This window comes from Lycium ferocissimum, chromosome 1 (genome assembly GCF_029784015.1).
Source record: "Lycium ferocissimum isolate CSIRO_LF1 chromosome 1, AGI_CSIRO_Lferr_CH_V1, whole genome shotgun sequence".
NCBI classification, from domain to species: domain Eukaryota; kingdom Viridiplantae; phylum Streptophyta; class Magnoliopsida; order Solanales; family Solanaceae; genus Lycium; species Lycium ferocissimum.
Genome location: NC_081342.1, coordinates 70,623,158 through 70,635,593, shown reverse-complemented (window position 1 = coordinate 70,635,593; position 12,436 = coordinate 70,623,158). Strand labels below are relative to the sequence as shown.

The window sequence follows — 12,436 nt, the reverse complement described above, 5'->3', positions numbered from 1 at the left end:
CTCTTTATTTATTTGTATTTATACTTATTTGGTTGGCTTCAAACTTCTAAACCTTTCCAAATTCTCTTCATCAATATTCATTGATCTTCTAGCTACTATTTTCATAGATAATATATGAAAGTATTTGTTTCCCTGTATATCTCCTTTTTCATACGGAGTATATTTTTTTTTAGTTAAATACCACTAAGCAAGTTTAGTATGTAATTTATTATATTAACCAAGTAATAAAAAAGAAGTGTTTCAAGCAACACATAACGAAAAGAAAAAAAAGGGGGAAAGGGCATCAGGTCATAAGACCAAAACCCTAAAATCTTGCTCAACAATTGAATATCTAGTGCTGGGTTTGAGCACTTCTCCACTTCCTAAGTTTTTGGGTTAATCAGAAGCACTACTTCCTTCAAACTCGTTGTCCTTCTAATTCCCACCAAAGAGAATTACAGAAAGCTGAAAAATGGAAAAAGAAACCGTTTTTTGGCGCTTACATTTTTTCACAATTTTGGCTCCAAAAGAATTTCAGGATAACCACCATATATATGAGAAAATAAACGAAGAAGTTACATTGGAAAGTGAAGCAGAATTTCTGCACCTGAGCAAGAAGAACAGGTATGTATCATTCCTCCTTCTTTATCTTTAAACAAGATTAAATAGATAGTTATTTGTGACAATCATATCTTGAATGATTTGTTCATTGATTATTTGTTGAATATCCATTGATCTTGCTTTATCTTTGTCTCATTTAATCAATATAGAAGCTCGAGAAAATCAATTACTATAAGTTTTTGAAACAAAAAGACTCTAATTTACTGTGTAGACTACAGTTTCGCGTGGTGTGTATATTTACAGTTGGTGTGTGGCACATAACTAGTGAAGCATGACATTATTCAAGGCATCTATTGAAATAATTTCTCCTCTGTTTTGTTCATATTGGCGTTTTCCACTCGGGTTTCGAGTGAAGGATTGATTGTGAAAACATGGTGTTAAAGCATGTGTTTGAGTCAAATAATTAGAATTCGGATGGGGTAATGGCACATTGAATCCGGATGAATTGAACCGATATCTTTTGAGATGAATATTCTGTAGGTTAATTAAATATTGTGTTGAAACCAATGGGTATTTCTTCACAAGGCTCGATATTTATCAGACCACAGCCTCTTGTTAACACTGTAGCTTATATAAGTTTATGGAAAAGTTTCTGTGCCTTCAAATTTGGAAATTTCTAGCATAAATATATATCTTTGGTATGTTATACTGATTCTTCAGTATGCTAGTGATGCTTCAAAAGTTCAATTAATAATACGACAAGAAGGCAGTGAACTCTTCTTAATAAATGACGTGCGTGAGACTTTCCAGCTTCATGATTTATGTTCTTTCTTGCCATAGGTTTGTTTCTTTTTTAATTTTTGTCCAGATTTTCCTCTCTGTTTTCTTCGTCTTTTGAGTTCTCTTTGAATTTTCTAATTTCGCATTTCAGTGGCTGATATAACCTTGCTGGGTTTTAATTAACCATTCAATTGGATATAGAAACAATCTCTTCATTTTCAACCTCAATTTCCCTATTTTGTGCTTGCTTTTCATTATTATTAACACATAATCAATTGAATTAAGCGTTTGGATCCTTTATCTCCCAAATGAAATACTATGTAGTAAATTCAAAGCTCCACAACTAAGTGATCTCATCTGTCAGAGTTTTCTTACTCAAATTCAAAACTCAAAATTATTGGAAATGACCACTTTATAATCTATTTGAGCTCTCCAGTTTTTTAAATGATATACTTAGCTTTATGGAAAGAAAATTAGAAGAACATTTCACTTGTGGGTAGTGTAGTAAGAAGAGAACAGTCTCCTCTTTAATCTACTGCCCCTAGCAGTATGAAACCTCCATTGAAAACATTAATGCTATAGTGGAATTGAATACAAGGAGTAGAAGAATTAATTGTGTGTGATTAGAACAAATTATGCTTTCTGAAAGAAATAAGAAAGTTGCTTTTGCAAGCTAAAAAACGCAAGGGCAGGCAAAACATTCTCTATCAGTAAAAAGAATCAGGATATATTTGGTTTTGTATTTTCTTTAAGTTATAAAGGGGATTCTAGGAGAAGGGTGGAGGAGGAGGTATCTAAGCCATTTTAAAGGGGCATGTGGCACTAATCCAAATCTATATTGATATATACGGGAGCGTTTATAACTGGAGTAGATCCAAACCCATTGAATTGATAGTTGAATCGCGTAAAGACACTTTGCACTCTCCATTACTCTTATTATGTACCATTAATAAGATTTTGTTCAGCTGTTGGTGCAAAACGCATGCCTCTTTGCTATGTGGTCCTGCGAATTTTTCTCTCAGCATATTTGTTGTTGTGTTTTGATCTTTTTTCTTCCTGCTTCGAGCTCAACATTTAGTCGATTTCAAAGGAGAAAAATGCTCCTGCGTGGAAGCCTCAATGTTCGTGTTTTATATTTCCTTTTGTTTGCCGAGTAATCATTTTACTGCGGAAATTGAGGCAGTGTGGCAAGAATTATCAATCTTTGCCTAAAAAAATGCTGGTTCTTTTTCACTTTGTGATAAATTAGTTACTTCCCCCTCTCCTGTTTGATTTGCCTAACCGTTGGCGACGTGTTCTCTAACCCATTCAAAACAGCATGTTTATTGGAATGTAAGAGCATCTTAGTAGGCGTTTGGCCAAAAATACCAAAAACAAATTCACCTTTTTTGGAATTTTTGAAGTTGGAGTTGGAGTTGGAGTTGTGTTTGGCCATAGTTTTTGAAATTATAGTTTTTGGTGAAATATAGCTGTAAAAAAGTGAAAAATTTTTTGAAAAACAAGTTTTTTGAGTTTTTGGTATTTCGGAATATTTATGGCCAAACGCCCAAAAGTGAAAAAAGTGAAAAAAAAATTCTGGAAAAAAGTGAATAATTTTTATGGCCAAACGACACCTTAGTGTTTTCTGTTTCCTATACTAGCGTGCTATTCACCTCCAATTTCTTCTTTCTACAACTCAAGCTAAGGTGGCCTTATAATCAGGGACTAGAAATGAGAATATTAGTGTTAAAAAGGGTGGTCCTTGCCAAAAGAAACTGCTGTAACATAACTTTGAGTAAGATAGTAGGAGGAACCTAAAAGTTAGCAGCAGTAGTAAATGTTCGATGTTTTGCTCATTGTTTCATGTTTTGATTGTAATACTAAACCTTAATTACAATGTTGGGCCCGTGCTGGCACGGGCTCAATGATTGGTGCTTTTATATAACTATTGGTTTGTTAATCCAATGGAGTTTACATCTTATGAACATACTAAAATTAGATATTGTGTCTTGGTAGAATTTTGCAAATCAATGGCACCAGGAGGACATATCTTCAAACAAACTACACTTACAGGGAAAACTATTCGAGCTACTCAATCGCCGGATGAATCAAATAATGTTACTCCCCCTGTTAATACAGGTGATACGTTTTATTATTAATTAGAATTAAATTATTTAGTTATTGGCCAAGTTGGAATAAAAAAACATTTACCTTTGATTATTCTGCACAGGACTGTGAAATTCTTTTTGATACACAATGGAGCTTCTTTATAAGTGGAATATAGAAAATTTTAGAGCTAATACAATCAGAATTAGGGTTGTAAATAGTGAAAGTACTAAATTTGTAATAATTTTTTAGTGTGCTTATCCATCTTCTACTAGTTTAAAGTAGATCATTTAAGTGCAACTTAAAAAATTTGATATTTCATGTTATTTATGCAGATTTTGTTTGCTCTTTCTTTTGTGTTCTTTAATTTATTCTCCTCTCTTTCTTACATTTCTGAGTTACTCGAATAATTCTTATGTTGATCTTGACTGTTATTTCAGTAATTCAATCATCAACCCAAGATTTGTGAATTTAACTCATAAAGTTATCTGATGCTATTTCAACATTTTAAAAAGAAGTGCTTCATGATATCGCCCTTTATCTTACATATTTTCTTTAAATGCAAGACATTGGATATGTTGTATGAGCAGTTGCGATTGATTTTGCTTTGTCATATAAGCTACATAAGTGAGTCTAAGAAGTTGAAAATGTTGGCATAGATCACATGTAATAGTTTCTTCATGATAACTTGTATTAGTTACACTTGTTTTATTCTTGACCGGCTCTCCTTTGCTCATCATGATATAGAAACCAGCTATGTAAAGGTACCTACTCTGTCAATATGCACGATTTAAACCTTTTCCTGAATGAATAGTTGTTGTGATCTACGCCTTTGAAATCCAACGATATTTTATGTAATCTGTGAAATTTATAATCACTGGTTATGATCTGAATGATCAAAGGACATGCTATTAGCTCTCCTATATTCTTACTGTTTTGTCGATGAATTTCTTGACTTGGTGTCTGTTAAAATACAACAAAATGAAGCAAAATTTTCAGTTGTTTCTGTCTTCATCCTGTGCCATACTCATATGTGGTGTTTTGAACTGACTTTTTTCCATCAGATGATTCCACTAAGATCAGGAATGGTCGTGGCAAGACTAGAGGGAAAGGTCTTGAAAGGATGAGGAAGACTATGGGAAGCAAGATGAAAATTGAGATTCCACTTGGTAAAGGGAGGCCAACTAAGCCAACTCAATCGGCAAAATTATCCAATGAACTAGGGATAATTGCCAGGAATTTTCTTTCGCTTCCAAACAAGTGGAAGGAACTCACAAGAGAGGACAAAGATGCAGCACTAATTAGGTGCCACGTAAGGATTCTATAATCTTGTAATTTTATTACATGGTAGTGATTATAGTGAGTTCTCTTCTTTCGGGTATTGCTGTTATTCATCCATCTATTTATTTGGCGAACTCATCGGCGATATCTATCTCCATTGAAATCTAGTAGTAAGTTCACTCATGTAACTGAAACAATTTTGGCCAAGAAATGGCCATAAACTGCTTCTATACAGTGCAGTTTTTGTCTTGACTGCACTGCTGATATGGAACTTTGCATGCATAGCCTCTGTGTGTGACAACTGCTGCATACATAGCCTTCCTTGTGAAAAAAACCAGTTGCATATTGATTTCTGCTCCTCTGCATATCTGCTTGCCTTGCATTATCCTCCAAATGATGTCCCAAGTTTGATCCTTTGGTGCACCATTTCTTGTTGTCTTTCCAAGCTTAGCATAATCTTGCAATGTTTTTCTCCTGATGTTGTTGCTGCAAATCCTCCTAGGCCTTGTGAAATTCTCCTGATTTACACTTCTGATGGTATTTGCATATTTTATCTTTCAGTCTTTAGCCATATTAAAATAGTATACAGCAGCTCTTCTGATTCCTTGCTTTTTCTGCTTAATAATAGCACCACTTGACCATCCTTAGCTGTATCAAAACCACTAAAACCAGTACTCTTTCCATAAATTAGCGATCTCTCAACAGGTTGAGCACATAGTACTAATACCACACACTCAGAAAGAGCCAATAAATAGATTAAGTATGGCCTTCAGTTACTATGCCTGGTGTATCACTGTAGTTGTTGTAGCAGCACCAAGTTACATAGTATTGCAATTCAAGAAAACCATTACCCTTTCCATAAATTGGCAATCCCTCAGTAGGTTGAGCACCTAGTGCTAATACCACACACTGAGAGAACGCCAACAAATATAAAAGGGATTAGCTGATGTGATGATTAGTTATTGTTTTAATATAAAAGTGAATTTGATTGTTTGTGTGTTTCTTCATAACATATCTGTTTTTTAGGAGAAGTTTGAAATTGATTTGGACGAGCATTACGTGAAAGATAGTGTTGAGGATATTTTGAAAAATAGAAGCCGACAATGGCGTTACAAGTTAAAACAGCTATTTGAAAGTGCACGTTCCGAGGAAGAAGCTCGTAAAATTGAAGTGCCAGAGTTGACCCGAGAAAATTGGAATAAGCTTTGTGACATGTGGGCTGATCCAGAGCATAAGGTAATTTATATTCATGTTATTCTCCTTGTTGTTTAAGTTACATATATTTATATTTTCTTTGTAGAAACGATGCGACATAAACAGGGCCAATCGAAGTAAGCTTAAAACTAATCATTTCATGGGGTCAAAAGCGTTTGTACCTGCTCGTGCTGAACTTGTAAGTTATACCATTTTTGTTCTTCTTTCTAACAATATTTTAGTTCTACATCATATTAATATTTTATTTTATAGGCTGAAAATGGAGTAGAGCCTGACAGAATCGAGTTCTACAAGAGTACTCATTACTCGACTGAAAAAGGATGGTCATCTCTAGAGGCTGAGACTAACTATGTAAGAAAATTATTATTTTAGTACCATAGCCATTGCATTTGTCCGGGTAAATATTCTTCAGAAGTTGTGTCGTCCTTTTTGACTTAGAAATTGAGATTAGCCTTGAGTAATTCATAATAAGTTTTTCTTGTGATTGGACTTTAAAATAATGAAAATTCCACTTTACAACAGAAACAACTACTCAAATTAACTCCCGAGCGAGTTTGGTGAATTCCATTTTACCAGCGAATATTGATTTTGTTATAGTCTTCCCAGAAAACTGATTTCCAAACAAGATGTTGTTGTGTTCCCTGGTAGAATTTCTGTCTTGTGCTGCTATTTGGTAGCGTGATTTTCACTGCAATATAGTTGTATTTGCTGCTAGATTTATAATTAATTTAAATAATATTAATATTCTTATGCAGAACAACCTGAAAGATTTGAAAGATATATATACTTCGGGAGAGCCGGGAGAGCCTTCCATGACTATTGATCAAATTATGGATACTATACTTGGTAAAAAATCGGGGTACATAAAAGGTCTCGGTTATGGTCCGAAACCTGATACTACAAGAGCCACACAAAGAAGAACGGCAGAGTTAGAAGACTCCCTTAGAAAGACGAAAGAGGAAGCTGCTACTGCCCAACATGATTTACAGAAACGATTAAATGCAGCTGAAATTGTGGTAGAAACCCAGCAGTCCAAGATAGAAACCCAGCAGTCCCAGATAGAAACTCAGCAGGACCAGATACAAGCATTAAACTCTCAATTGGTTACTTTAGCAGCACGCCAAGAGGAAATGTTTAAAAAAATGCAACATTTTGTTAGCTCATCGCCATCAAGGTTAGAAATAACACTACTTTACATGATAAATTCTGTTTTAGTTCTTTTATTATATATATAATAATTTGCATTTGATCCATATCCTAAAGCAACCTCTTGAATCCATAGGAAGGTCGTTAATTGTTGGAGTTCTTAGTGACAAAAAATCACATGTTTAGACTTGATTGCTGCTTCTAAGATCTGTTTTTTTTTTTTTTTTTTTTTTTTAAATTTCGTATGGTTTGTCATCGAACAGTAAACATTTAGATAGGAAAGTAAGCTGAACAAAGTAAAATTGATGCAGAATGACCATTCGTATTTTCGAAACTAAAATGGAAGTTCCACTCTAGAAATGTTATCAAACATGGCTGTAAAAGCGTAACTCGCTTGTAGATTATCTTCTCTGTCAACCCCCCCATAAAAGAAAAAAATTAGAGGAAATATGTTCCTAACTCTCCCCCTTATTTTCATTGCAACTGGTGGTGTAGAAGGATCAAGGAGCATTGTGGAATAAGGTACACAAGGGACATCCAAGGCTAGAAAGCAAAGGGAAGTTCGGGTGGTCTTTAGAAAACGCTTATAGCAACATAGTAGGTGTGTTGGGTTTTTTTGGGGGGGGGGGGGGGGGGGGTTGGGATTAGCAAATAGCATGGTTTGGAGGGATAGAGTACAGGAGGTTTGACCAACAGCCATATAATACATACTTTTAACATCATCTTGGAGTATTAGTTAGACTATCTGTCAAAAGGAAAAGAAGAAAAACAATCGTAGGCGTCGAAGGTTGGGATTAAATTCACCAGAGAAAAATGAACCCAAAAGTTGAGCTAGATCATATGGGTCTGGACAGAATACTAGCAGTGTCATCAGTTTTGACACAACATTAGATCAAAAGTATCTGTGATAAATGTTTTCTGCAGCTGTCCACTCAATCCAGTCTTCCAAAGGCCTATTGTTCGCGCAGCTTTGCTCTTGCAGATGAATATCAGCCACACCAGGCTGTCCAGAAATCCAAACATATACCTCCTATACAACTGTACTCATCAAAACTGGAATAAACAGTAGTACTCCTCATAAATCTAGCTAGACATTTGAAACATAAAAAAAGTTACTGCTATTAGGAGAAGATATTAGAATTATAGTATTGTAGTATGATATTGTTCCAAATAGATAAATCCTTTTGATGATGAACTCTATTTATCTTTGGATTTGAGATTTGAATTCTTCAACTTCTACACTTTAAATCTAATCTTAATTTCTTTTCTCTCTTTTCCGCAGGTATTAAATGTGGGAATTGAATCAAGACTGATTGCAAGCTAAGTGTCACCACATTATTAGTATTTTAGAAGAAACCTGCACTATCTGTCTTAGTTTAGGAGTAATATTTCGTATATTTCAGTTGGATTGGTACTTTGGAAGAAACTGCATTGTCTGTCTTAGTTTAGGAGTAATATTTAGTATATTTCAATTGGATTTTCTTGTTGTTAGACATATTTTACTTTTATTTAGGAGTTTGTAATGAGATATGATCTCAATACAATTTTAGTTGTTCTTAATTGTATGATCATGGGTGAATTGTATTATTATCTAGCATGTTTTGTTATTTTATTTTCAATTTATGCAATTCTAATTTTAAAAATTAATAACTACAAAATAATTAAACGTCATCGAATGTCTATAATTAGTGACAAATATTTTGTCATTAAAGGATTAATTTTTGGCGATGACTAAACTAAATTTTTCTAGACAAATATATTTTCGTCACGAAACAAATTAGTTCGTCATAAGTTGATTACATTTAGCGACAAAAATATATTTGTCTTAGTATCCTCCTCCTTATTGGGTACGAATTAATGCTTTATGTTATGACAATTGTAATTGTCACTAATCATGACAATTTATAGTGACAATTTTTTTTTGTCAAAGAAAAGCAATACTATTAGTGACGAGATGATAGATTTAACTACAAAATTGTAAGCTTTGTTTATAACAACAAATTTGTCACTAATCTCTATACATTTAGGGACGAAACATTTTTTTGTATATAAAAGGTAGTCTTTAGTGACGAAATTATATTATTTCAGCTACAAAATACATATAGCTTTTGAGACAATTGGTATCGTCACTGAACAAACTAAATAGTTAGTGACAAGATAGTTTCGTGGGTATTAGTAGCCTCTTTAGTGACAAAAACACACTATCAACTACGAAAATCTATCCTTTTTATGACAAATATGTTCGTCACAAATACTATGCATTTGGGGACGAAAGGAAGATTTCGTAGTTAATAAACTTTATTTAGTGACGAAACATTAAGTTGTCTTTTAGCGATACTTTGACGAAATTTTTTCGTCACACCCGCTTTTTGGGACGAATGATTGACGAAATTTTTTTAATCGAATTTGTCACACAAGATTTATCTCTTGGGATACAAAAAGGTAAACCTTTTGAAATATGACTTAAACTAATATGTACCAATAACAATCATAGATCAAAAAATCTAAAGACGACCGATAAAATCAATACCCGTTTTGATATAAGTAATGCAAAAATGGATTTATTCCCAAATATGTATGGAAGATTGCTGTTTCATTTCAAAAAAATCTAAAGATAATCTAAAAGAGCTTGATCGGAATAAAAGGCTAGATTCTTCCTCAATAGATTTTGGGATCTAGTGGGTTTTGCAAAATTGTTCAAATTACAAGAGAATATTTTGAAATAAGATTTTGGAGTTGAAGAGTTGAAGCAGTAGTAACAAAAGAAGATAGGTGGAGTTGTGACAGAAATGGTGGTAGTGGAAGTGGCCGAGGTCCATCGAAGATGGCAACCGGTTAATGAAGAAGAGGAGATAATAATATCACTTTAAAGTTATTTAGGAGGGTAATAGGAACCCTCACAAAGTTTAAGCATCCTTTTGAAATTAATGGTCCAAGTCCGGGGGATTAACAATCACGCATTTTCTAAAAAATTTATCATGGTAGAGAAACAATCAATAAAATTTATCGTGGCACTCTATGTTTGTGACAAGTGTTTCTGTGGGGCCCTTGTCAGCACATCCTCCTTTTCCACTTTCATTTCCTAGAATTGCCAGTCTTCTCTGTGTCATTTTTTTTTCTCTCTCTCTCCAACCCTTTCTTCCCTCTTCTCTATTTTAAATCCCTTCTCTTTTCTAAGTCCTACTTTTCACAAAAATCAAATAGGAAAACTTGATAAGACTAACCCAAATTTTATTAGAAACGGATTAATACAAACCTAATTACATCTATCTTTTTCTCTTAGTGTTTCCTGATATAGCTGAAAAACCTGAACAATTTTTCTCGTTTTTTTTTTTTTTTTTTTGGTTAATTTTTAAATTTCATAACTTAAGATTTCTAACAAATACACACCAAGTTAATTCTTTGGATGCTCATTAAACTTAAAGAAATTATCTAATAAAATCATTTATCATTATTTTATTCGTAAGGTCATTTAAGTTAATATATTTATCTTACAAAGTAACAATGACTAAAACAAGGGAAAAGGGTCAAAAATGCCCCTCTACTTTGGGAAAAGGGTTAAAAATATCAATCGTCACGAAATTTGGATAAAAAATACCCCTTCCATCATTAAACTTTTCAAATATACCCCTGTCTTAATGAAAATCCCCCAAATAACCCGATTTTATTTTTAAACCCGCTTTATTTAAACTCGACCCAAGTAAATAAAAAATCCATATGGGTTACCTGCTTCTGTGCCTAGTGACTACAACAACAACATATCCAGTGTAATCCTACAAGTGGGGTCTGGGGAGGATAGAGTGTAGGTAGACCTTACTTCTACCTCTGTGAGATAGAGAGACTGTTTTCGATAGATCCTCGGCTCAAGTAAAGTGAGATGAATCAGTGGGATAGCAAGAAAAGATACCACAATAACTAATTTAAGTATTTATCAAAAACTCAAGGGACCAAAATTGCTATTATCCCAAATAAATATATAAAATTTTCAACTTAAACTAAGGACCTATTTGAGCTAGAAAAGAACTTTAGGTACTAAAATGTACATTTTCTTGAAAAAAAAATTTCACTTGGGCCCTATAATTATAAATTTATTATTTTAGTTAAGAAAATAAATAAATACTTTAAGTGATAACTCGTATATTAAATTTAGTACCCAGAATCAAACTGATCCTTGTATTATCAATTCCTACATTATTACTTTAATATATACCTTGTTTTCAAATCAAATAACCCCTAAAGGTAAACTCTTTGTATCGAAGGCACATTTATTTATTTTCAGAATTTGAACACAAAATCTTTGATTATATGTATTAAGAAATACTTCCCAATTCACCCCAACATTTGATACTCCCCCCCCCCCCCCCCCTCAAAATCATTGTTCAACGACATCATTAATATCCTCTACAGAAACTGCCAACTCATTTGCCGTGTAAGAAGGTTAAAGGGAGCTAACAAAACGATAAACTGAAAAAAGACAGGAGAGGAGAATATTGACTGTAAGCTCCACTAGAAAACTCATTTTCATTAATTAATTCTGTAAGTACAATAAAAATCCAAAGTTAGTCCAATTTTAAGATAATTTATTGTTGTGCACATGGGAATGTACACTTTCAGATTCATTTCATTTCTTTTTCCACAGACCCTTCTTTATATATATATACCTTTATGTAGAGTCGATCGCTCTGAGTTCTAATTGGTTGAGAATGAATTGATGGTCCACTTATATGACCTAAACAATCCTTCCATTATGAACTAGAGTTGAATAAAGCCAAATGCTTATATAAATGTGTATGTGTGTAGTGCGTAAGTTAATTTTGTACATTATCCGTTACATCCCGTATTTTCGTGCGTTAAGTTGCATCATAGGTTAGTCACATAAGCTCAAAGTACAGGATTATGTTTGAAGTTATAAGTGTTTATGTTATGTTCAACAAGTGATAAGTAAGTGCCGCGAAGGTTGGAGGTTAAACGAATCGGAAAAAAAAAAAAAAAAGTTTTGCTAAGTTTGGGATGTTGAATAAGTTATACAGACTGTATGGAGTTTTGGACATATCCAAGTATGCAAATAAAGAGATCGGTGTATAAAAGTTTTAGGTCTCGAAATAATTTCCGCGATGAACGATCTGCTAAAGTAAGGCGGTGAACGAATCGCTATAGTACGCTACGGTGCTGCCGACTTTGGAGCAACTATATAAAGGGGTTTAACCCCTCATTTTCAACCAAGAAACCAGCCAAAAATATTTCCCAAAAATTCTAGAGAGTTCTCCAACCTTCCCTCCATTAAATTTCAACGCGAGTTAATTAAAAATCTCCGGATTCGGGTTCCGCCGGCGTATGGTTACGATTATAATATTGTGTTGCGGTGAATTTGTGGCTTGGGAGTAAGGCA

At 33.7% G+C, this 12,436-nt stretch overlaps 1 protein-coding gene across 6 annotated transcripts; it reads left to right on the top strand.

The window, feature by feature from the left end:
* Positions 1 to 60: 60 nt before the first annotated feature.
* On the top strand, positions 61 to 8,612 carry LOC132059130 (uncharacterized). Of its 6 annotated transcripts, none has more exons than XM_059451649.1 (8): positions 62 to 603; positions 3,316 to 3,438; positions 4,470 to 4,717; positions 5,713 to 5,922; positions 5,987 to 6,079; positions 6,154 to 6,252; positions 6,657 to 7,075; positions 8,330 to 8,612. In XM_059451649.1, exons 2-8 carry the CDS (start codon positions 3,330 to 3,332, stop codon positions 8,334 to 8,336), a joined length of 1,185 nt encoding a protein of 394 aa, XP_059307632.1. In that variant the 5' UTR covers positions 62 to 603; positions 3,316 to 3,329; the 3' UTR covers positions 8,337 to 8,612. The 6 variants fall into 6 exon arrangements, with proteins under 6 accessions (XP_059307656.1, XP_059307632.1, XP_059307663.1 ...); XM_059451640.1 differs by lacking the exon at positions 62 to 603 and adding an exon at positions 1,132 to 1,380; XM_059451673.1 differs by lacking the exon at positions 3,316 to 3,438 and having other exon boundaries at positions 61 to 603.
* Positions 8,613 to 12,436: the final 3,824 nt, after the last annotated feature.